The 25,373-nt window shown below is 36.2% G+C and overlaps 1 protein-coding gene across 7 annotated transcripts; it reads left to right on the top strand.

Moving 5' to 3' along the window:
* LOC113065176 (mucin-2) lies at positions 1 to 23,866 on the top strand. 7 transcript variants are annotated; one of them, XM_026236415.1, is made up of 5 exons: positions 8,598 to 8,748; positions 15,904 to 18,652; positions 20,780 to 22,758; positions 22,882 to 22,967; positions 23,516 to 23,866. In XM_026236415.1, exons 1-5 carry the CDS (start codon positions 8,688 to 8,690, stop codon positions 23,591 to 23,593), a joined length of 4,953 nt encoding a protein of 1,650 aa, XP_026092200.1. In that variant the 5' UTR covers positions 8,598 to 8,687; the 3' UTR covers positions 23,594 to 23,866. The 7 variants fall into 7 exon arrangements, with proteins under 7 accessions (XP_026092194.1, XP_026092200.1, XP_026092199.1 ...); XM_026236414.1 differs by having other exon boundaries at positions 15,904 to 17,047; positions 18,119 to 22,758; positions 23,516 to 23,865; XM_026236413.1 differs by having other exon boundaries at positions 15,904 to 17,692; positions 18,161 to 22,758; positions 23,516 to 23,865.
* Positions 23,867 to 25,373: the final 1,507 nt, after the last annotated feature.

The raw sequence follows: 25,373 nt of genomic DNA, 5'->3' as shown, positions 1-25,373 counted from the left end.
AGAAATATTCAACTTAAGCTTGCATTAGTCATGTTAGGTTGCTTCTCTGAAATAATTTTTCATTAGGTTTAGTAGCTAAAGCTTGAAAGATGTTTAGATTTATTATGTTTATTGGAGTGGCTTTACTGATTGGTAAATCAATACCAACAGGTAAGACATCTATTTATTTGAATCTAAATCTAGATCAGCAAATAATTACTATATATGTGTGTGTGTGTGGTATATATATATATATATATATATATATATATATATATATATATATATATTACAAATTTATTATTAAATTATTATTATATTTTATATAAGTGAATTATATATATCAGAGTCACAAAAATGTTTAGAAATATAAATATAAATTTAATTTAGGAATATTAAACATCTGTGCTCTATACTTTTACCATTTCTGAATAATCCATGTATTTTTGTAAAACATAATAATAGTAATAATAATAATAATAATAATAATAATAATAATAATAATAATAATAATAATAATAATAATTACCATCACGTTGTCAGTTACAAAGAAATTACATTTCTGAGAAAAATCTGAAAACTGACAATTTGCACATAATTTGCATTTAGTAATCTGAAATTAGAATAATAGAGTATTAGAGTACGCAGACCAGTTTTTAGATAATAGAATGAAAAAAAAATAGGAATCAGTAATAATAATGGGTTTAAAGGGGTCATATGATGATACATTTTTCCTTTCTCTTTGATATGTTACAAGCTCTCGATGCGTAAAGAAAATCTGTAAAGTTGCAAAGACTGAAGTCTCAAATCCAAAGAAATATTCTTAATAAAAGTTCAGTCAACCACACCTACCTAAAACAACTCATTCTAACACGCCCCCACATGTCTACATCATTATGTGGGAAGAACTCTGCCCAAATGTTCACAAAAAGAAAGAAGGTGTAAATGTTATTCTCGCTGTTGCCGCCGCTACCATGTTGTGGAGACGCTGTGTGTTTCTTTGTGAAAGCGGAGCTACTTTGTTTGTTCTTCCAAAAGAGGACACAACAAGAAGTCAGTCGTTAAGTTATATTTACAACACTGTTCCAGAACAGTTCAACCCAAATATTCAGATGTGTGCATCACATTTTACAGAGGACTTGGACTGTTTCCTGAACCAGTAGCCTACAATGACGGTTTCTGTTTCTATAAAGTGGGGCAATTCCAACTTTGCAAGGACAGGCTGGCAATTTTGACTGCTTGTAAGTAACGTTATAAAATTGCCACTGATGATTCAAACGTGAGTTTTGAGCAGTGTAGAGTAGCGCTTGTTTTTGTTGTTTCTCCAATCACAAATGCAGACATGGTTTTATGTTTACACGGCACAAAATGCAATGCAAGACGTAAAAAGACATGAAAATTGTAGGACCGGGAATTGGCATCACAGTATGTTAAGGGGCCTAACATTTCCGTCACATGCTTGAGGCATTCAGCCATAAAGCATCACAATGCACTGGATAGCTGACCAATCAACATAGACCTCACTTTTCAAAATGATGAGCTTTGTCAAAATTTACGCATTTCAGAAAGTCGGGGCATAGATGAGCAAAAATATTGTACATTATGTGAAAAATAATGTGTTTTCTTAACATTAAACAATATAAACACATTGCATTACACCAAATAATGTTCTTTTTAACAATGTCATATGACCCCTTTAATATTACTCTGGCTCTGTGATTGTTTTGAAACACTGGTCCATTTGTTTGAGCATTGTGGCCAGCCCAACGCAATATTGGCTTACATTTACATTTTAGATTTAGTTAATTTAGCAATTTTGATTTACAATTGGGGAATACATAAAGCAATTTTTCTTTAAGAGGCAAACATCAGAAGTGCTTGTAATACCAAGACTTAGGCATTGTTCAAATAAGTACAAGCTAGAAAGGGAAGGAAGAAATAAAGAGAATGACAAAGGTTTTTCGTTGTTGTTGTTGTTGTTGTTGTTGTTGTTGTTGTTGTTAAGAATGAAGTCAACTAACTTCGAAAGGGATGAGTTTTCACCTGTCACATGAAAATTGTCAGGGATTCAGCCAGGGGCATAGCCATCTTTTCAGAAGTGAGGGGGACAAATACAGTATATTACTATACTATATAACATTACCATTACTATATAACATTTCTGTAATCAGTATAGCCTACCAATCAGTTTTTGAACAGTAAGATTTTTTATGTTTTTAAAGAAGTCTCTTCTGCTCACCAAGCCTGCATTTATTTGATACAATGTACAGCAAAAACAGTAATATTGTGCAATATTTTTATATTTAAAATAACTTTTTTCCCTATTTGAATATATTTTAAAATGTATTCCTGTGATCAAAGCTGTATTTTCAGCATCATTAGTCATTCTAAAATGCTGTTTTGCTGATTATCAATATTTAAAACATGAGTATTTTTTTCCAGTATTCTTTGATGAATATAAGGTTCCAAATATCAGCTTTTATGTGAAATAAAAAGCTGTTGCAACATTATACACTATATCATTCAAAAGCTTTGAGTCTAACTTTTTGAGTATAATTTTAGTTTTTTGTAAAATAAATTATAGACAGAATACTTCTATTTAGCAAGGACTCTTTTGTGGGTTCGAGTCTCAGGCCGGCAATACCATGACTTAGGTGCCCTTGAGCAAGGCACTGAATCCCCAACTGCTCAAAAACTGTTGACTGGTAGTATAGGCAACTTTAACTTCTCTCTAATTTCTAGCTTTTAATTGGCTTAGAAATGTATAACTGCTGGACAAGTAACACATATATATGATTTGTTTATATACTACAAATTTTTTTTAATCACATTATAAGGCAGAATAGTTTCTATTCTGTAATAAATGCTATGTCAATTAGCACTGCATTGTTCATACTTTATTTATCACCTGCTAGAGATGACTTGAAAAAACATATTTTGTTTCAATCTTATGTTCAATGTCTTCATGTTTCCAAAAGTTTCAGGGCTTTTTAATTTTTTTAATTTTATTTACAGTTTTTTTTTTCTGTGTAAAAAATGTTTTCATACAGCGATAGCTTGGACGGTTTTTGTCCATAATAGGAATTTCATGATATGACTTTCTGTGCAAGAGCACCCTCCAGCTTCGAGTATGAATGAATCACACACTGCATGAGAGTTTAGTGCTTCGTGATGTTCATCTCGCTGTATTCTGGGTCCGAATAAAATATCAGATCATGTGCAGACTATCCTCTCTCTTTGAGTTTAAATCTATATTTATTCACACCTGCTCTCCCCTGGATACAGCATTCCAGAAAGGGGTGGGCAGATCACTACCCCAGCTAAAAATGGTGATTAAAAATTGTTCTGGAAAGTTACTTTGAGCCTCTCTGTGATGGTACCAGAAAGCATCGCTCACTAGCGGATCTCAAACTTCTGGAGGGGATGTAGATTCCTAATATTGAGTGCCTGGACAAGAAGTTGTGCAGCACACTCTTTTAGGAAGGGCTTGCTCTTTCTTTTGTTGTGCAATGCAAAACTGCAAGATCGAGCAGCCTTTGCAAATGTGGTCTTTTGAAGATCAGTTGGTCATAGATTACACCAAGATTTCTGAGCAAGGTTAATGGGGTAATTGTAGAAGAGCCAAGCTGGATGGTGAAGTCATGTTAAAAAGTTGGAGTGACAGGAAAGACAAGAAGCTCAGTCTTTACCAGGTTGAGCTGTACGTGATATTCTTTCATCCATGCCAGGATCTCTACTAGGCAGCCTGAGATCCATACAGTTTTAGTTGCATCATCTGGTTGAAATAAGAATAAAAGCTATGTGTGTCATCAGCATAGCAATGGTAAGAGAAACCAGCCATGTGCCCGCATGATGGGACCCAGTGATGCAGTGTACATGGAGAACAGGAGGGGTCCAAGAACTGATCCCAGGGGAACCCCAGTGACCAGTTGATGTGCTTTGATACCTCTCCTCCCTAGGACATGCTAAAAGACATCCGGTCCTGTGATTAGTAGTAAATCACCATCACCTGCTTTCAGACTAAGAGGCATTCACTACACAGAGCCGTAGTTCACTAACAATTAGGCAATATCGCCTTAATAATTGCAGATTAATCGCATTCGATTTTGAACGCAGTTACGCTTAGCTTGTCAGTGAACTATGGCTCTGTGTAGTGAGTGCCACTGAAAGCAGGTGATGATGATTTACTACTAATCACAGAACTGGCTTTACTGACAAGAAGCGTATGACAGTCGAATTTGAATAATTGTACCCTAGAAGATACTACGGACGAAAGGGAGCAAACATTTTGTCTAAAAGTAACTGATATAGGGGTTGGTGGCACACAGGTAGCAAAATTCTATTTAAATGTAATGACGAAATGTAATGAATGCAGTCCAATTGTGTGTGTAAATTAAGTCAAGTTGGTTTCCCAATTTGTGCAAGTTTGTAGTTGTAAATCCTTTGAGATCGAATGAAGCAAGGAGTGAATTTAAGTCTGTAGCATAAGTCTTGTCCAGATGAATGCTGAAGTCACCAAAGACTAAAAGTGAACTGCCATCCTCTGGGAGTGAGGACAGCAGCCCATCCAGCTCCTCTAGGAAGGTGGCTAGAATTTGCACAGGAGGGCGGTAATTCAAACTGTATTTTTAAAGCCATTAAAGTGATTACTTAAATGAGTTATAATTGCATAGGCAGGAGTGGGTTGAGTATTTTCAATTGTTAGAAATGAGCAGACCAGTGCCCTCACCCTGGTAACTTGAAGGGGGATGTGAGAGAAAGATAAATTGTTAGACTGAGTAGCTGGGGTTGCTGAGTCTTCTGGATGAATCCAGGTCTCAGTCAAGCCCAAAATGTTGAGTATGGATTGTATAGAAAAAGCAGAAATGACAGCCGACTGACAATTCCAGAGACCCACAGAAAAAGAAAGAGGTGCAGCAGAAGATGTAGAAATGGATGCAGGTTAGCAAGATTGCGTTGCCGTCTACATTTGACATTCCAGCACTGTCGAGAGACAACAGGAATGTTTTGTAAACACATGCTAGACATGGAAAAGTGAGGACTAAATACTATACTCAACACAAGGAGGGCTAAATACTTCCGCGGCAGTGCACAGACATCCAATAAACACACAGTCTAAGACACTAAAGTGAAAACAACTGTGGCCAACTTATAATTAGCACAGCCAATAGCCTATAGCAAGGCAATTGCTCAAATTACAGCCCAGCACTATTGGCTTAAACAATCACAATTTTTTGGTTTGCCTGACCACAGGAAGACAATGACTAATGTTCTGGAAACCTGTTTGCCATTATTTCTGCAATTCTGCTTGATGCCAAAAATGAAAGTGTACTTCAGTGTTTGTAATAAAAACAAAATTGTATGAGTAGAATAAACAAAGGCATTCAATAGTGAAACTGCTCTTTGCAGAAGGAGGTGACTTTTAAATTCTGCAAGTTTATCTGTGCCTTATACAATATATCAACTCTTGCTTTATAAATACATTTCCTTAAATTTCTTAATAATTGTGCATTATGTTCTTAGACTGTCACAGTTATCAACTGGTGTGCCTTAGATGGCCACCAGAGGACAATGTCAAATTTTGAATTAGTTTTAGTCTTAGACTTTTGACTAAAATGCCATTTAAGTTTTAGTCATCTGATTTGTTTTTATTTCTAGTCGACTAAATATCATAAGATTTTAGTCAACTAAATCTACAGTAAATTTAGTCGGCTAAAATCTAATGGGTTTACAGTGCATTTATTAAGCATTTCTCTAAAATTTCCAAACTCGGTTTGATATTACGGCTTTATCATGATAGATACAGATTTAACTGCGGTGACGCACAACATGCCTTTATGTTAAAATTAAATTAAACCACTTCTCATAAAGAAGAGCATGTTCTTCTTTTTTAATGAAATACCAATGGTTATACAGGTTAATTATGCATTCTTTATAGCAACTTGTTTAACATATTCTTTATCCTTTCAAGCAAACATATCATATATCTATAAATAATATCATATATCTATAAATAAATGTAGACGTATATCTATAAATAAATTTTGATTAATCTTTAGGACTACCAAAGTTTTTCAGTCAAGAGCAGTGAGTGATTTTCTGTTTTTTGTTTTGTTGCTTTATTAAAATCAATGACTGACAATTGCAAAAAAAAATAAAAAAATAGGCCACTGTCCCTTTAAAATCGAATGCACATTGCAATGGATGCAATGTACTGATACACGTTCTCCCTACTGCTTACGCTCACCTGAGACATAATCAAATGTTTATGTGAATACTCGTCAGAACGGACAATTGAACATAATTTTGTGTGTAATTCTCCTTTAATGCAACGTGAAAGAACGCTCAGAATACCAGACCGAATTGAATTCTCTCTTGCGTTGTCAGATTTATCCATATGTCTGCTCTTCACTTACTTCCGCATATTGGGAACTAATACTAATGACAAAAATGATTCATCAAAGAAATAAACACTCGCCATTTCTCAATATGCATTCTTCAGCGATCTTTCGACATTGTGTTCTCACTCTACGTCATTTTAACTATCAACATTCAATTCCAATTCTCAAGAACGCAAGTACAGAAGACGCATGAAAATTCCCGGATATGTTCTTAAAATTTGAGGATGCATCGAGTGCAGACTTCAGAGAATCACACTATAAGAAATCCCAGAAGATTCTGCGGGCGTCTAGTGTCCGGAAGCCTTCAAGCTTTAAACTACCAAATACTTGAATGCTCTTGAAAGTAAACATTTATCATTTTGCTTTGCTTAATTTTAATCAAGTTATAAGAACCAGAGAAAGTCTGCAATATTTTTATTGGCATATTAAAATTAATCTTAACATATTCAAAGTTATTCAAGCAATGTAAAATAAAACAATGTACAATTATAGGTAAATAATATATATAAAAGTATGAAATGTTTAAGTAAGTTGTAAAGACATTTGTATTTAATGTTATGTTATATTTATGGTTCACTGGCCACTGCTTATGCTGTGACTATGCAGTCAGTTAACCAAGAGCGCAGCACATCTCGATTCTCATAAGGGTCCGTTCTGTGTCCTCGCATCATTCCAAGTTCGTTCTTCCACGAGAATGCAAAGTCCGTTCTTCGCAACGGACTCAGGTGGTCTTATGTTTGGTGGTTTCTGATGTGTGTGAACAGCCCACTATCCTTGTCTTGGACATGGTAGCCACTACAGCGCTGCATGTTTTCACAACTGCTGCCGTCGTCAAGAAGGCTGTCTTTGCGTTTCACCTCAGGGCTGTTCTGCGGGCATGTACTTCTTCAGAGTTCGCACTAGCTTCCTGGGAGCCTGCAGTGGAGTCCACTCAGGAACCTGCTCCAATTCAGGAGCCTTCAGAATCCACTCCAAAGCCTGCTTCAGGTCGCTACAGAGCTACCCAATTTCTCTGCTGCCACCACAAAGGTCATCACTGAGCAGTCCATAATCCTTGTCTTGGCAACAGAAGCCACTACAGAGCTGCCTGATTTCTATGCTGCTGCCATGAAGGCTAACACAGAGGGTCAGTTAGAATTTTTGAAGCATCAAAAATACATTTTGGTCCAAAAATAGCAAAAACTACGACTTTATTCAGCATTGTCTTCTCTTCTGGTCTGTTGTGAGAGAGTTCAAAACACAGCAGTTTGTGATATCCGGTTAGTGAACGAATCACTCGATGTAACCGGATCTTCTTGAACCAGTTCACCAAATCGAACTGAATCGTTTTAAACGGTTCGCGTCTCCAATACACATTAATCCACAAATGACTTAAGCTGTTAACTTTTTAAATGTGGCTGACACTTCCTCTGAGTTCAAACAAACCAATATCCCGGAGTAATTCATTTACTCAAACAGTACACTGACTGAACTGCTGTGAAGAGAGAACTGAAGATGAACCAGATAGCAGAGCCAGATAATGAACAACAGACTGACTCGTTCTGCAGTAATGAATCGCACAACAAAGGAATACATACAAAAATCAACTTTAATAGATACATCACAGAAAACACATAGAGAATCAACCAAACATAAAATGTAAATTTAGACAGCCCGTGGCTAGAAGGAATTGGATATTTAAACACTGGGATTAATGATATAATTACTGAGATAACAGGTGAGAAGAGTGATCTAGTCAGAACACAGGGAAAACAAAATTGAACACAAAAAGACCATACATGACCATACAAGTCTTTAGTGAGAATGTGTTGAAAACATCTGTGAAGGTTTGCATTATATACAACATTGTTTAGCAGTAAAAGCATTTATTAATTCATAGCTTGCTGCATATTTTATTTTTGTAATGTATAGAAAATATGAAATAACAAAACTTTTTTTTATTATTATTAAAAACAAAAAGAAATGTCACTTATAAAAGTTAAACAACAAGACATAAACTGATCAAGTTTCACAAAAATGAGAATGACGGAAATAGATTTATAAGTCTCCATTTTATTTTATTAAATAAATCAATCAATAAGTAAATTCTCACTGAACTCTGGTGACTTAATCTGGGAACATGTTATATTAGTACACATGTAAGGGTGGGTGGAGTTTAAGGACAAGTCTTAGTTTGATGCAAAACACATCTGTCTTTAGTGATTTTCCATGAAGAAGATGATTGTAGATCCTTAAGCTTGCATTAGTCATGTTAGGTTGCTTCTCAGAAATCATTTTACATTAGGCTTAGTAGCTAAAGCTTGAAAGATGTTTCAGTTTATTATATTTATTGGATTGGCTTTACTGATTGGTAAATCAATACCAACAGGTAAGACATCTCTGCAAATAATTACTAAATATACTGTATATGTGTGTGTATATATTACTGATTTATTATTTAATACTTGTACATATAATGTACTTTATATAAGTGAATTATCAACGTTTCAAGAATCTTTAAAAGTAGAAATATATTGTGAGATATCCTGATATGATGTTTAATTTAGGAATATAAAACATCTGTGTTCTATACTTTTACCATTTCTGAATCTGAATTTTGAATTTATATTTGATAAAACATAACATATATATATATATATATATATATATATATATATATATATATATATATATATATATATATATATATATATTTTATATATATATATATATATATATATATATATATATATATGTTTTATCAAATATAAATTCAAAATTCAGATTCAGAAATGGTAAAAGTATAGAACACAGATGTTTCTATATATATATATATATATTATCTGATTACTGACAATTGCACATGATTTGCATTTGGTAATCTTAAATGAGAATTCTCAGTAGAGTACTCAGACCAGATTTAGATGAAAAAATAAATAAAAATAATAATCAATAATAATAATGGGTTTAATGTAACTCTTGTTGTGTGATTGTATAAAAATATTGGTCCATTTGTTTGAGCATTGTGACCAGCCCAGCACTATTGGCTTAAACAATAACAATATTTTGGTTTGCCTGACCACAGGAAGAAACTGATTAATGTTACTTGTTTGCCATTATTTATGCAATTCTGCTTGATGCCAAAAACGAAATAGTTCTTCAGTGTTTGTAATAAAAACAGAATTGTGAGAGTAGAATAAACAAAGGGATTCAATAGTGAAACTGCTCTTTGCAGAAGTAGGTGACCTCTAAATTCTTCAAGTTTATCTGTACCTTAAACAGTATACCATCTCTTGCTAATTAGGGCTGCACAATTAAATCACAAAGGCGATAAATCATGATTAGGCAGAAGCTGCATTTGTCATGCATATCTTTCAGTGAAGTACAGTTCTGTGATCAGCAGTAAATCTCCGAAGGCCAAAGGGAATTCTTATGCTGAAACGTCACATATGCTTTCCTAATTGCACGATTAAATCGTCTGCAATTATGAACTCAATTTTGCGTAGTTGTCAATGAATTACGGCTCTGTGTATTAAATGCCACTCCATCTGAAGGCACATGCTGGATATTTTCTACTAATCTCAGAACCAGCTTCACTGACAGGATGACATGCAACATGACAATCATTCAATTAATCCCTTATACTCTGGGGCATTTATTTATTTATTTATTTTTGTATTTTTGCCTAAATGTGACATACTAAAATTCAAATGTTTACCCTACACAATAAATGAAAAACAAAAGGTTTCATTTGAAAGAAAACCCTTTGAAATACAAAATATGAGTGTCATTCTTTATAAATAACATTATATATGTTTCAGGTTCTGTTATAGGTTGTTTATGTTATTCAGGTTCTATTATGTCCAGCTTTCTGCAACTTACTTTGTTTGATGCCAATCGATGCCAAAATGTACCAGAAAAAATAAATAATTATATATATATATATATATATATATATATATATATATATATATATATATAATTAGAAAATATAAATTAGAATACTTCAAAAGACCAATTAAAAAAAAATTCAAGTGAATTGTTGGACTTCTGGAAAGTATGTTCATTTACTGTACATGTACTCAATACTTGGTACGAGCTCCTTTTGCTTTAATTACTGCCTCGATTCAGCATGGCATGGAGGAGATCAGTTTGTGCACTGCTGAGGTGGTCTGGAAGCCCAGGTTTCTTCAGTGGCCTGCAGCACATTTGCATTTTTGTCGTCTCCTGTTTCTGATTTTTAATTCTCTATGGGGTTCTGGTCTGGTGAGTTTGCTGGCCAGTCAAGCACGACAGAACCATTTTCTCACAACTTTTGGTGCTCCTGGCAGTATGAGCAGGTGCCAAATCCTGCTGGAAAAAGAAATCAGAATCTTCAAAAAGCTGGTCAGTAGAGGGAAGCTTTAAGTGCTCCAAGATTTCTTGGTAAAAGGGTGCAGTGACTTTGGTTTTCAAATATCACAATGGACCAGCACCAGCAGATGAAAGTGCACCCCAAATCATCACAGACTGTAGAAACTTAACACTGGAATTCAAGCAACTTGGGCTATGAGTTTCTCCATCCTTCCTCCAGACTCTAGGACCTTGGTTTCCAAATTAAATACAAAACTTGCTCTCATCTGAAAGGAGGACTTTGGACCACTGGGCAACACTTCAGTTCTTCTTCTCCTTAGCCCAGGTAAGATGCCTCTGACGTTGTCTTCTGGTTCAGCAAATTCCTTGACACATATAAACCATTGAAGTGGCTCTTGATGCCTTGACCCCAGCCTCAGTTCATTCCTTGTGAAGTTCACACAAATTCTTGAATCGATTTTGCTTGACAATCCTCATTAAGGCAGTGGTACTCTTGTTTGGATGTGAATCTTTTTCTTCCACACTTTTTCCTTCCACTCAACTTTTTGTTAACATGCTTGGATACAGCACTCTGTGAACAGCCAGCTTCTTTGGCCATGGATGTTTGTGGCTTACAATCCTTGTGAAGGGTGTCAATGATCGTCTTCTGGAAAACTGTCAGATCAGCAGTCTTCCCCATGATTGTTTAATGTGTAGCCTAGTGAACCAAACTGAGAGATAATTTTGAAGGCTCTGGTGTTTTCAGTTGATTAGATGATTGGCATGTCACCATATTCTAATTTGTTGAGATTGGTTGGGTTTTTGTTAAATGTGAGCCAAAATCATCACAATTAAAAGAACCAACGACTTAAACTACTTCAGTCTGTGTGCACTGAATTAGTTTAATACACAAGTTTCACAATTTGAGTTGAATTGCTGAAATAAATGACATTTTCATGACATTCTAATTTACTGAGATGCAACTGTAGTTCGCTAATTATGTTTCTTATTAAGTAAGATGAACAGTAATTTGATTGAATAATGGTTTTTAATGTAATGTTTTGGAACATCAATGGCTTAAAAGGTGCCATTAAGAAAATCAAATGTTTGGATTATCTAAGATCTAAACTGGTTTCCATTGCACTAATACAGGAATCTCATTTGAAAGCTTGTGATTTACACTGATTTCAAAATACAGTACATATAATGAATTTGTTTCTTTTTTTTCTTCTGATAAGAAATCTAATGGGGTTTGATATTGATGGCCAGGCATCTTTCTTTTTCCATACATTGCTCTAGCAGTGATGCAGATGGTCGCATTACTTACATAATTGGTACTTGGTCCAATATTAAGTGTGCTTGTCACTCCCCGGCTTTGTTCTTCGGAATGCAGTCTAATGCCAGTATCAGTTTGTCTAGTGAGAGTGGGCCATTTTAGCATCTCTAAGTGATGTTCATCAAATTTGGGCAGGGTAAACTGCTGAAGTAAAGCTTAATTTTGCTGATAGCTAGAAAAAGAATTAGAAGTTCCCAACGGATATGATAGATTATTCTATCAACCGCATGTTACTAAGTTTGAAAGACTATCATCTTGTCATAGGAGGCGACTTCAATACTGTACGTAATTGCTTACTTACTAGATCTTAAATATTACATTCTGATCAGGCCTCTTCAAAGTTATGTAATAATTTTATAAAACAGGTTAACATGTATGATGTATGGTGATTGAGAAATAAGGGCTGTCAAGGACTGTTCATTCTTCTCAGCTCACCATAAATCCTACTCTTGCATCGATTATCTGCTCATATCGCCAGCTCTCATTCCATTTATTAAAAACTTTGATATATTAGCCCTTTTTCTTACAGACCACTTTTTTTATCACATCTCTACTTAAAGAAAATTTTTATCTCAACTGTGCACCTCCTTAGTAGAGCTGCACACTGCTCCAGGTGTGTGTTCACTGCAGTGTGCAGCTATATCCAGTGCCCGGGGAGCAACTGGGGGTTCAGTGCTCAAGGGCACTTTAGCCTTGGGTACTGAGGGTAGAAGAGAGTGCTGTTCTGCTGTTGGCTCAGTGGAGAAGGGGATACCTCCAACTGCCAACCTCCACTAGCAGCAACCCCCTTTACCAACGTCTGCTTCAAGTGGATTCCTTTAGTTCCCCTCCAGCAATGGGGGACTGATTTGAGGGAATTCGCCAGGGGCTACAAAAATTCAGCTCTCAAGGAACTGTTTACCTATCCCATTGATGAGCGGAGGAGGTTTGGCACGGAGAACTTATTTTTGGGGGCTTTTGTGGACTTTCTAGTCCCCAACGGGAGGCAGTCAGACATGCATTTTCCCATCATGGCTCCATTCCAGAGTCTCATCCTGAGATGTTCAACAGTTTAGAGTCACTTCTCAAGATAGGCGGAAGTTCAGAGGCTCATCACAACCTCTTCACAAGGGGGGCCCAAGTTGTTGTTGATTCAGCTGTTGTTGTTGATTCAGATCTAGATGCTGATGTAGTTGGTCTTACTGTTACAGTTGTAGATGTAGTTTCAGTTGTTGGTTCAGCTATTGTAGTTGATTCAGATATAGATGCTGGCGTAGTTGGTGTTTCTGTTACAGTTGTAGATGTAGTTTCAGTTGTTGTTGATTCAGCTGTTGTTGTTGATTCAGATGTAGATGTTGGCGTAGTTGGTGTTTCTGTTACAGTTGTAGATGTAGTCACAGTTGTTGCTGGTTCAGCTGTTGTAGTTGATTCAGATGTAGATGTTGGCGTAGTTTACGTTTATGTTAGAGTTGTAGATGTAGTTTCAGTTGTTGTTGATTCAGCTGTTGTTGTTGACTCAGATGTAGATGCTGGCGTAGTTGGTGTTTCTGTTACAGTTGTAGATGTAGTTACAGTTGTTGCTGGTTCAGCTGTTGTAGTTGATTCAGATGTAGATGTTGGCATAGTTTGTGTTTCTGTTTCAGTTGTTGTTGATTCAGCTGTTGTTGTTGATTCAGATGTAGATGCTGGCGTAGTTGGTGTTACTTTTACAGTTGTAGATGTAGTTTCAGTTGTTGTTGGTTCTGCTGTTGTAGTTGATTCAGATGTAGAGGCTGGTGTAGTTGGTGTTTCTGTTAGAGTTGTAGATGTAGTTACAGTTGTTGTTGGTTCAGCTGTTGTAGTTGATTCAGATGAAGATGCTGGCATAGTTGGTGTTTCTGTTAGTGTTGTAGATGTAGTTTCAGTTGTTGTTGATTCAGCTGTTGTTGTTGATTCAGATGTAGATGCTGGCGTAGTTGGTGTTTCTGTTAGAGTTGTAGATGTAGTTTCAGTTGTTGTTGATTCAGCTGTTGTTGTTGATTCAGATGTAGATGCTGGCATAGTTGGTGTTGGCGCAGTGGATAAGAGTGGTTGGCGCCTTTGGTATGAGAGACCCGGGTTCGAATCCACTGTGAGACACCAATGTGTCCCTGAGCAAGATACTTAACCCCTAGTTGCTCAAGAGGCATGTGTCCTCTGACATGCATAGCAATTGTAAGTCGCTTTGGATAAAAGCGTCAGCTAAATGAATAAATGTAAATGTGATAAATATAAATTTGAGACTAGTTTCACGATGGGGATCTTCAGTCATGCCTGCTCTGCTGTGGTGGTATTCTGCTCCGCCCTGGAGGGTTTCAGCTCCGCCCTGTTGGGTTTTAACTCCGCCTGCTCCTATTTATTCTCCTGGGCCCAGTTTTTCAAAATGTTTAATCCGGATAAAACTGATCCGGATTTAGTAATCCTTATTTTGTGATCCGTGATCACGTAATCCATCTTACTTTTGGAGACAGTTTTTTAAAGCAGCATCGGATTGGATCAATCTGATCCGGATAGGAACTTTTCAGGATCACCAAATCTGGATAACCAGTGCTGGATAACCAGTGCTCAAACAGGATAGGAAATCAAAATCTAGAACTATAGATATGTAAAGAGCAACAAGTAGAATAGACAGTGTTTCATTTTTATTTGAAATGAAAACCCACACATAAAAAAAAAAGAAAAAAAAAAAAAAAAAAGAAAAACCCCACCCCATCCTCTTCCAGCAGTCCGCTCATCTGAGACCTACAACACAAACACTGTACATTGAGGATATTTATAACAAGTATCAGGTATAGATGTATTGAATAAAAAAAAATATATATTTTCGATTGTGATGAATATATTTATCAATTAGTGACAGAATAAAATGTATTGTTTTTTTTTTCAATTTTGACAGCTGTTTGGGGGATTATTTTATGAGGCCAAACTCTTTCTACTTTGCTGTAGGCCTATACTGAAAGGCTGAATACGTTAAAGCCTACCTAATCACTGTAGCCTGACGGATGAACAAATAAAATTAAAACCTTATGAATAAATAGGATATATTGTAACATACTGCATGATCCAAATATAGTATTATTTGATACATTTTTAAAGTTTTCATTACATTTTGGCCATGAAATCCACGCTGAATCCACCCTTCTGATGGGATCAGTTTAATCCAGATTTTTTGGATCAAAGTGTTCCAAAACCTACAAAAAAGTTCAAAAAAAAAACCCAAACTAAAGGTTTGATCCGGATCAAAACCAAGATTGGATTATGTGATCTAATCCGATTATGTAATCCGTTTTTTTCTTTTGAAAAACACATTTTCAAGATTTGATCCAATCTGTTATCCAAAATCCTACTGGATTACTTTTGAAAAACCGGGCCCTGGTGTCAGTAGTATTGTGCTGTTTTTTTTTTTTTTTTTTAAGTCAGAGTTCTTGTGGTATGTGCTGTGTCTTGTTCCTGGCCTGCCTGCCTGTTTATCTTTTTTGGGTAAACTGTAAAGATAAAACAAAAATACTTCCTGCAAATACAAATAAAACTTAGTTATTTTGATGTCAAATAAAGAAAAAAAAAACACTATAATAATATTATTGACAGTGAAATATGTAGGACAGTTCATGGATTTGCACTGCATTGTTTGTAAGAAAAAAAAACAGCTAATAACTATTGCTTTTACTTATTGGGCAGCAATGATGGCAGAATCATAATTGTTTTTCAAGTGAAACTAGCCTTTGGTCACATATGTTAGTTACACACTTAGTTATACTACTTAAAGTGTTCACCAACAGATCTAATTCAATGCTCAAACACAGTAACAAACACTGAAAAACAATTAAAGTCAGATAGAAGTCACTTATGTTTTTGCTTTATTTCCATTATACACAACAGCAGCTGAAGCTACATCTACAACTGTGACAGAATCACCAACTACACCAGCATCTACATCTGAATCAATAACAACAGCTGAATCAACAACAACTGAAACTACATCGACAACTCTAACAGTAACACCAACTACGCCAGCATCTACATCTGAATCAACTACAACAGCTGAACCAGCAACAACTATAACTACATCTACAACTCTAACAGAAACATCAACTACGCCAGCATCTACATCTGAATCAACTACAACAGCTGAATCAACAACAACTGAAACTTTATCTACAACTCTAACAGAATCACCAACTACGCCAGCATCTACATCTGAATCAACTACAACAGCTGAACCAACAACAACTGTAACTACATCTACAACTCTAACAGAAACACCAACTACACCAGCATCTACATCTGAATCAACAACAACAGCTGAATCAACAACTGAAACTAAATCTACAACTCTAACAGAAACAGCAACTACGCCAGCATCTACATCTGAATCAACTAAAACAGCTGAGCCAATGACAACTGTAACTACATCTACAACTGTAACAGAAACACCAACTACGCCAGCATCTACATCTGAATCAACTAAAACAGCTGAACCAACGACAACTGTAACTACATCTACATCTACACCTGTAACAGAAACACCAACTACGCCAGCATCTACATCTGAATCAACAACAACAGTTGAAACTTCATCTACAACTGTAACAGAATCACCAACTACACCAGCATCTACATCTGAATCAACAACAACTGAAACTACATCTACAACTCTAACAGTAACACCAACTACGCCAGCATCTATTTCTGAATCAACAACAACTGAAACTACATCTATAACTCTAACAGTAACACCAACTACACCAGCATCTACATCTGAATCAACAACAACTAAAACTACATCTACAACTCTAACAGTAAGACCAACTACACCAGCATCTATTTCTGAATCAACAACAACTGAAACTACATCTATAACTCTAACAGTAACACCAACTAGGCCAGCATCTACATCTGAATCAACAACAACAGCTGAATCAACAACAACTGAAACTACATCTACAACTCTAACAGAAACACCAACTACGCCAGCATCTACATCTGTATCAACTACAACAGCCGATCCAACAACTGAAACTACATCTACAACTGTAACAGAAACACCAACTACGCCAGCATCTACATCTGAATCAACTACAACAGCAGAACCAACAGCAACTGAAACTACATCTACAACTGTAACAGAAACACCAACTACGCCAGCATCTACATCTGAATCAACAAAAACAGTTGAATCAACAACAACTGAAACTACATCTACAACTGTAACAGAAACACCAACTACGCCAGCATCTACATCTGTATCAACTACAACAGCCGATCCAACAACTGAAACTACATCTACAACTGTAACAGAAACACCAACTACGCCAGCATCTACATCTGAATCAACTACAACAGCAGAACCAACAGCAACTGAAACTACATCTACAACTGTAACAGTAACCCCAACTACGCCAGCATCTACATCTGAATCAACTACAACAGCTGAACCAACAACTGAAACTACATCTACAACTGTAACAGAAACACAAACTACGCCAGCATCTACATCTGAATCAACTACAACAGCTAAATCAACAACAACTGAAACTACACCTACAACTCTAACAGAAACACCAACTACGTCAGCATCTACATCTGAATCAACTATAACAGCTGAATCAACAACAACTGTAACTACATCTACAACTGTAACAGAAACACCAACTACGCCAGCATCTACATCTGAACCAACTAAAACAGCTGAACCAACGACAACTGTAACTACACCTACAACTGTAACAGAAACACCAACTACGCCAGCATCGACATCTGAATCAACAACAACAGTTGAAACTTCATCTACAACTGTAAAAGAAACACCAACTACAACAGCATCTACATCTGAATCAACAACAACTGAAACTACATCTACAACTCTAACAGTAACACCAACTACGCCAGCATCTACTTCTGAATCAACTACAACATCTGAACTAACAACTGAAACTACATCTACAACTGTAACAGAAACACCAACTTTGCCAGCATCTACATCTGAATCAACAACAACAGCTAAATCAACAACAACTGAAACTACATCTATAACTCTAACAGTAACACCAACTAGGCCAGCATCTACAGCTGGACCAACGACAACTGTAACTACATCTACAACTGTAACAGAAACACCAACTACGCCAGCATCTACATCTGAATCAACAACATTTGAAATGTCATCTACAACTGTAACACGCCAGACGCAAGCATCTATTTCTGAATCAACTACAACAGCTGAACCAACAACTGAAACTACATCTACAACTGTAACAGAATCACCAACTACACCAGCATCTACATCTGAATCAACAACAACAGCTGAATCAACAACAACTGAAACTACATCTACAACTCTAACAGTAACGCCAACTACGCCAGCATCTACATCTGAATCAACTACAACAGCTGAACCAACAGCAACTGAAACTACATCTACAACTGTAACAGAAACACCAACTACGCCAGCATCTACATCTGAATCAACAAAAACAGTTGAATCAACAACAACTGAAACTACATCTACAACTGTAACAGAAACACCAACTACGCCAGCATCTACATCTGTATCAACTACAACAGCCGATCCAACAACTGAAACTACATCTACAACTGTAACAGAAACACCAACTACGCCAGCATCTACATCTGAATCAACTACAACAGCAGAACCAACAGCAACTGAAACTACATCTACAACTGTAACAGTAACCCCAACTACGCCAGCATCTACATCTGAATCAACTACAACAGCTGAACCAACAACTGAAACTACATCTACAACTGTAACAGAAACACAAACTACGCCAGCATCTACATCTGAATCAACTACAACAGCTAAATCAACAACAACTGAAACTACACCTACAACTCTAACAGAAACACCAACTACGTCAGCATCTACATCTGAATCAACTACAACAGCTGAATCAACAACAACTGTAACTACATCTACAACTGTAACAGAAACACCAACTACGCCAGCATCTACATCTGAACCAACTAAAACAGCTGAACCAACGACAACTGTAACTACACCTACAACTGTAACAGAAACACCAACTACGCCAGCATCGACATCTGAATCAACAACCACAGTTGAAACTTCATCTACAACTGTAAAAGAAACACCAACTACAACAGCATCTACATCTGAATCAACAACAACTGAAACTACATCTACAACTCTAACAGTAACACCAACTACGCCAGCATCTACTTCTGAATCAACTACAACATCTGAACTAACAACTGAAACTACATCTACAACTGTAACAGAAACACCAACTTTGCCAGCATCTACATCTGAATCAACAACAACTGAAACTACATCTATAACTCTAACAGTAACACCAACTAGGCCAGCATCTACAGCTGGACCAAAGACAACTGTAACTACATCTACAACTGTAACAGAAACACCAACTACGCCAGCATCTACATCTGAATCAACAACATTTGAAATGTCATCTACAACTGTAACACGCCAGACGCAAGCATCTATTTCTGAATCAACTACAACAGCTGAACCAACAACTGAAACTACATCTACAACTGTAACAGAATCACCAACTACACCAGCATCTACATCTGAATCAACAACAACAGCTGAATCAACAACAACTGAAACTACATCTACAACTCTAACAGTAACGCCAACTATGCCAGCATCTACATCTGAATCAACTACAACAGCTGAACCAACATCAACTGTAACTTCATCTACAACTCTAACAGAATCACCAACTACGCCAGCATTTACGTCTGAATCAACTACAACAGCTGAACCAACAACAACTGTAACTACATCTACAACTCTAACAGAAATACCAACTACACCAGCATCTACATCTGAATCAACAACAACAGCTGAATCAACAACAACTGAAACTACATCTACAACTCTAACAGAAACACCAACTATGTCAGCATCTACATCTGAATCAACTATAACAGCTGAACCAACAACTGAAACTACATCTACAACTGTAACAGAATCACCAACTACACCAGCATCTACATCTGAATCAACAACAACAGCTGAATCAACAACAACTGAAACTACATCTACAACTCTAACAGTAACGCCAACTACGCCAGCATCTACATCTGAATCAACTACAACAGCTGAACCAACAACAACTGTAACTTCATCTACAACTGTAACAGAATCACCAACTACGCCAGCATTTATGTCTGAATCAACTACAACAGCTGAACCAACAACAACTGTAACTACATCTACAACTCTAACAGAAATACCAACTACACCAGCATCTACATCTGAATCAACAACAACAGCTGAATCAACAACAACTGAAACTACATCTACAACTCTAACAGAAACACCAACTATGTCAGCATCTACATCTGAATCAACTATAACAGCTGAACCAACGACAACTGTAACTACATCTACAACTTTAACAGAAAGACCAACTACGCCAGCATCTACATCTGAATCAACAACCACAGTTGAAATTTCATCTACAACTGTAACAGAATCACCAACTACACCAGCATCTACATCTGAATCAACAACAACTGAAACTACATCTACAACTCTAACAGTAACACCAACTACACCAGCATCTATTTCTGAATCAACTACAACAGCTGAACCAACAACTGAAACTACATCTACAACTGTAACAGAATCACCAACTACGCCAGCATCTATATCTGAATCAACTAAAACAGCTGAACCAACGACAACTGTAACTACATCTACATCTACAACTGTAACAGAAACACCAACTACGCCAGCATCTACATCCGAATCAACAACAACAGTTGAAATTTCATCTACAACTGTAACAGAATCACCAACTACACCAGCATCTATATCTGAATCAACTACAACAGCTGAACCAGCAACAACTGTAACTACATCTCCAACTGTAACAGACACACCAACTATGCCAGCATCTAAATCTGAATCAACAGCAACAGCTAAATCAACAACAACTGAAACTACACCTACAACTCTAACAGAAACACCAACTACACCAGCATCTACATCTGAATCAACTACAACAGCTGAATCAACAACAACTGAAACTTCATCTACAAATCTAACAGAAACACCAACTACACCAGCATCTATATATGAATCAACTACAACAGGTGAAACTTTATCTACAACTCTAACAGAATCACCAACTACGCCAGCATCTACATCTGAATCAACTACAACAGCTGAACCAACAACAACTGTAACTACATCTACAACTCTAAAAGAAACACCAACTACGCCAGCATCTACATCTGAATCAACTAAAACAGCTGAACCAACGACAACTGTAACTACATCTACAACTGTAACAGAAACACCAACTACGCCAGCATCTACATCCGAATTAACAACAACAGTTGAAATTTCATCTACAACTGTAACAGAAACACCAACTATGCCAGCATCTACATCTGAATCAACTACAACAGCTGATCCAACAACAATTGAAACTACATCTACAACTCTAACAGAAACACCAACTACGCCAGCATCTACATCTGAATCAACTACAACAGCTGAATCAACAACAATTGAAACTACATCTACAACTCTAACAGAAACACCAACTACGCCAGTATCTACATATGAATCAACTACAACAGCTGAATCAACAACAACATCTACAACTCTAACAGAAACACCAACTACGCCAGCATCTACATATATATCAACTACAACAGCTCAATCAACAACAACTGAAACTATATCTACAACTCTAACAGAAACACCAACAACGCCAGCATCTACATATATATCAACTACAACAGCTGATCCAACAACAATTGAAACTACATCTACAACTCTAACAGAAACACCAACTATGCCAGCATCTACATATAAATCAACTACAACAGCTGAACCAACAACAACTGAAATTACATCTACAACTGTACCAGTAACACCAACTACGCCAGCATCTACATCTGAATCAACTACAACAGCTGAATCAACAACAACTGAAACTACATCTACAACTCTAACAGAAACACCAACTACGCCAGCATCTACGTCTGAATCAACAACAACAGCTGAATCAACAACTGAAAATATATTTACAACTCTAACAGAAACACCAACTACGCCAGCATCTACATCTGAATCAACTACAACAGCTGAATCAACAACAACTGAAACTACATCTACAACTCCAACAGAAACACCAACTACGCCAGCATCTACATATAAATCAACTACAACAGCTGAACCAACAACAACTGAAATTACATCTACAACTCCAACAGAAACACCAACTACGCCAGCATCTACATATAAATCAACTACAACAGCTGAACCAACAACAACTGAAACTACATCTACAACTGTAACAGAAACACCAACTATGCCAGCATCTACTTCTGAATCAACTACAACAGCTGATCCAACAACAATTGAAACTACATCTACAACTGTAACAATAACATCAACCTCACCGGTGACATCCGAATCAACAACAACAGCCAGAACAACAATAACATCTGTAACCAAATCTACAGCTGTAATAGGAACATCAACTATGCCAGCATCTACATCTGAATCAACAACAACAGCAGCAGAACCAACAACAACTGAAACTACATCTACAATGGTAACAGAAACACCAACTACATCAGCTGCAGTGATATCATCTGCATTAACATCCACAACTCGAAAAGAAACACCAGCATCTACCTCTGAAGTCACAATAACTCAACCAACCAATCAGTCAACACCCTCATCTCCAGAAGCTGCCCTGCAAAGTAAGCAAATTTTTATTTTATCTGTTCATTCATGTATTTTGTATTATTCACCACCCAGATTTTGTCTCTCAAGTTGTGTTCACGTATGCTGATATGATTCTGATTTGAATTTTACTTTTATAGATACGACAGCAGTTGCATATGTAACTTTCAAAATAAGATCCTTTGTTGAGCTGAGCGATGACAAAATCATTACATATATTGAAAAGGTAAGATGATAGTTTGTCATTAATATACATATATATATATATATATATATATATATATATATATATATATATATATATATATATATATATATATATATATTAATTGTCAAACTCTTCTTTTAAGCAAATAATAAGCGATTACAATGCATTTTTAATGTAATCTTTAAATTGTAAAAACAATTTAAGATTAAATCTAGCAATTGAGAATAATCTAGCTGATAGTAGAATAACCTGCGTACATAACCTGTAGCTAAGTCTAAAATAAATCTAAAAAAAAAATAATTTGTTTGTTTTTATTTTTTAAATCATTAATTACCAAGACAGTGAAAGCATTATACTTTAACATTAGCAATCAACACTTGCCCAGTGATTTACTTCTAACACAAGAAATTTGCCTACTCCGAGTGGACATTTTGCTGTCTGTAAACCAGCCCCTTGGTGGAATAATATTCAGTCGGAGTAAAATTCATGTCTTCCTAATACTTCGTAATAGGATGCTGATTGATTTTAACTGTATTGCTTACAGTGCTTATCAATTTTCATTGCAGTTCTTCGATCACTTACACACAAACAGTAGTGGGACCATCAGGATTACTGTGAAGAAATCCAAAACATTGTTGACCTAAGGATCTGACATGTAAAACTGCAAAATTCTACAAAAATCTAAGAATGAATATGCCACTATGAAAATGTATATATTATTATTATTATGATTTAGGTGACACATTTGTTTCCCTCATCTCAAACAATCTCTTGAGCTGTGTTGTGTAATATATAATATTTTGTGGATGTTATTTAATTTCTGCACCTTTCAGTGTGATTAAAAAAATCTATATAACATTTCAAAGTTGTGGCATGTCAGAATTAGTAGCATTCGTCTTATACTAGCTTTATAACTAGAAGTCTTTTAAGACATTAGTTCAAAACAGTTTTGTAAATGTTGATGTATTACAAGTAATGTAATATTTTATCTATCTGTCTATCTATCTATCTATCTATCTATCTATCTATCTATCTATCTATCTATCTCTCTCTCTCTCTCTCTCTCTCTATATATATATATATATATATATATATATATATACATACACACACACACACACACACACACACGCACACACACACACACACACACACACACACACACACCATGGGTTTTCTGAATACTCTGATTCTGATTGGCTAGCAGGTGTGCTTTAAATCAGACAATTTATTATGTAGCTGTGTGGAATACTTGATTCTAATTGGGCTGTCACCACATGGAAGCTTTGTGTTTGGTTGGCCAATAAAACATTAAATCTCAAATTAATTTTTCTGTACAAAAATTGTATTATGTCATGCTGGTGTCGCCAACTCATTCTCTCATTTCATACAAACACAGCTAATGCCATTTGCATCAGTTCACCAGCTCCTGTCACCATGCATGTCATCCTCAGCTCTACACTTCCCATGATCCCTTCTGTCTACCACATGCCCTCACTCCCCAATCACCTACACCTACGCCAGCTCATCAGGACACATACTTACGCAGTTCACACAGCACTTAGTGTCAGGTCTTGTTTATCTCTATGGAAAAACCTACTTGAATATTCATCTAGTTAATGTCCTGTTTCTATTCCTTAATACCAAAATCCAGATCAAAACCAGCCAAAAAACAAAAAAGGCATGTCACATGAACATTCATGCACCCTGGGCATGCGCATTAAAGTGTAAACAGGAAGTTAGTGGTGAGGAAAAGCGTGGACGTCTTTATTTCTGATTGATCTAAGCACAGCTTGCCTCTTGGCAATGTAAAGCAGCTGCTGTATTATAACATACTGAGATTACACCTTTTAGCTGCACAATAGCTGCTAAAAATGACAACGAATTCATGGAAGTTTGCAGTTCAGTCTCCAACTCGGTGCTCTTCAAAAACCTGCCATGCCACTCACAAAGTTTTCCTTTAAACTGCATTGTATTTGTCCCAAATTATTGTTTATGTACATAAAGACAATCTTTTGTGCAATTTTCACTGAAACGTTAGTTTTTCTGGGGCTCTTAGAAAATCCGTGCTTCATATTAACACATCTGTTTTTTCGACACATCTGGGTTTTTTTTTTCAATCACTGAACTTCAAACTCATTGACAGCACTTGGTCATGAAGTGAACTTTTGACTGTTAGGAGAATAGATTAAAGTTTTTATTTTTATTTTTCATCTTGAATTGAATGTGACGTGTCCGGTGTGCGACACACACACACACACACACACACATGTATATTTCAGGGTATATTGTTATTTGTTTTGGTTTGGAGTGGTTGTATCACATATTTTTGTTCTTTGACAGTTTTTAGAAAGTTTCCTTGATTACTGGTTGTTTGATTCATTTTCACATCTGCTGTTCATTTCTTTTATTAGTTTGTTTGGT

Source organism: Carassius auratus, chromosome 47, assembly GCF_003368295.1.
Source record: "Carassius auratus strain Wakin chromosome 47, ASM336829v1, whole genome shotgun sequence".
NCBI lineage: Eukaryota > Metazoa > Chordata > Actinopteri > Cypriniformes > Cyprinidae > Carassius > Carassius auratus.
The sequence above is the reverse complement of the archived record's forward strand: the minus strand, read 5'-3'. Positions and strand labels throughout refer to the sequence as shown.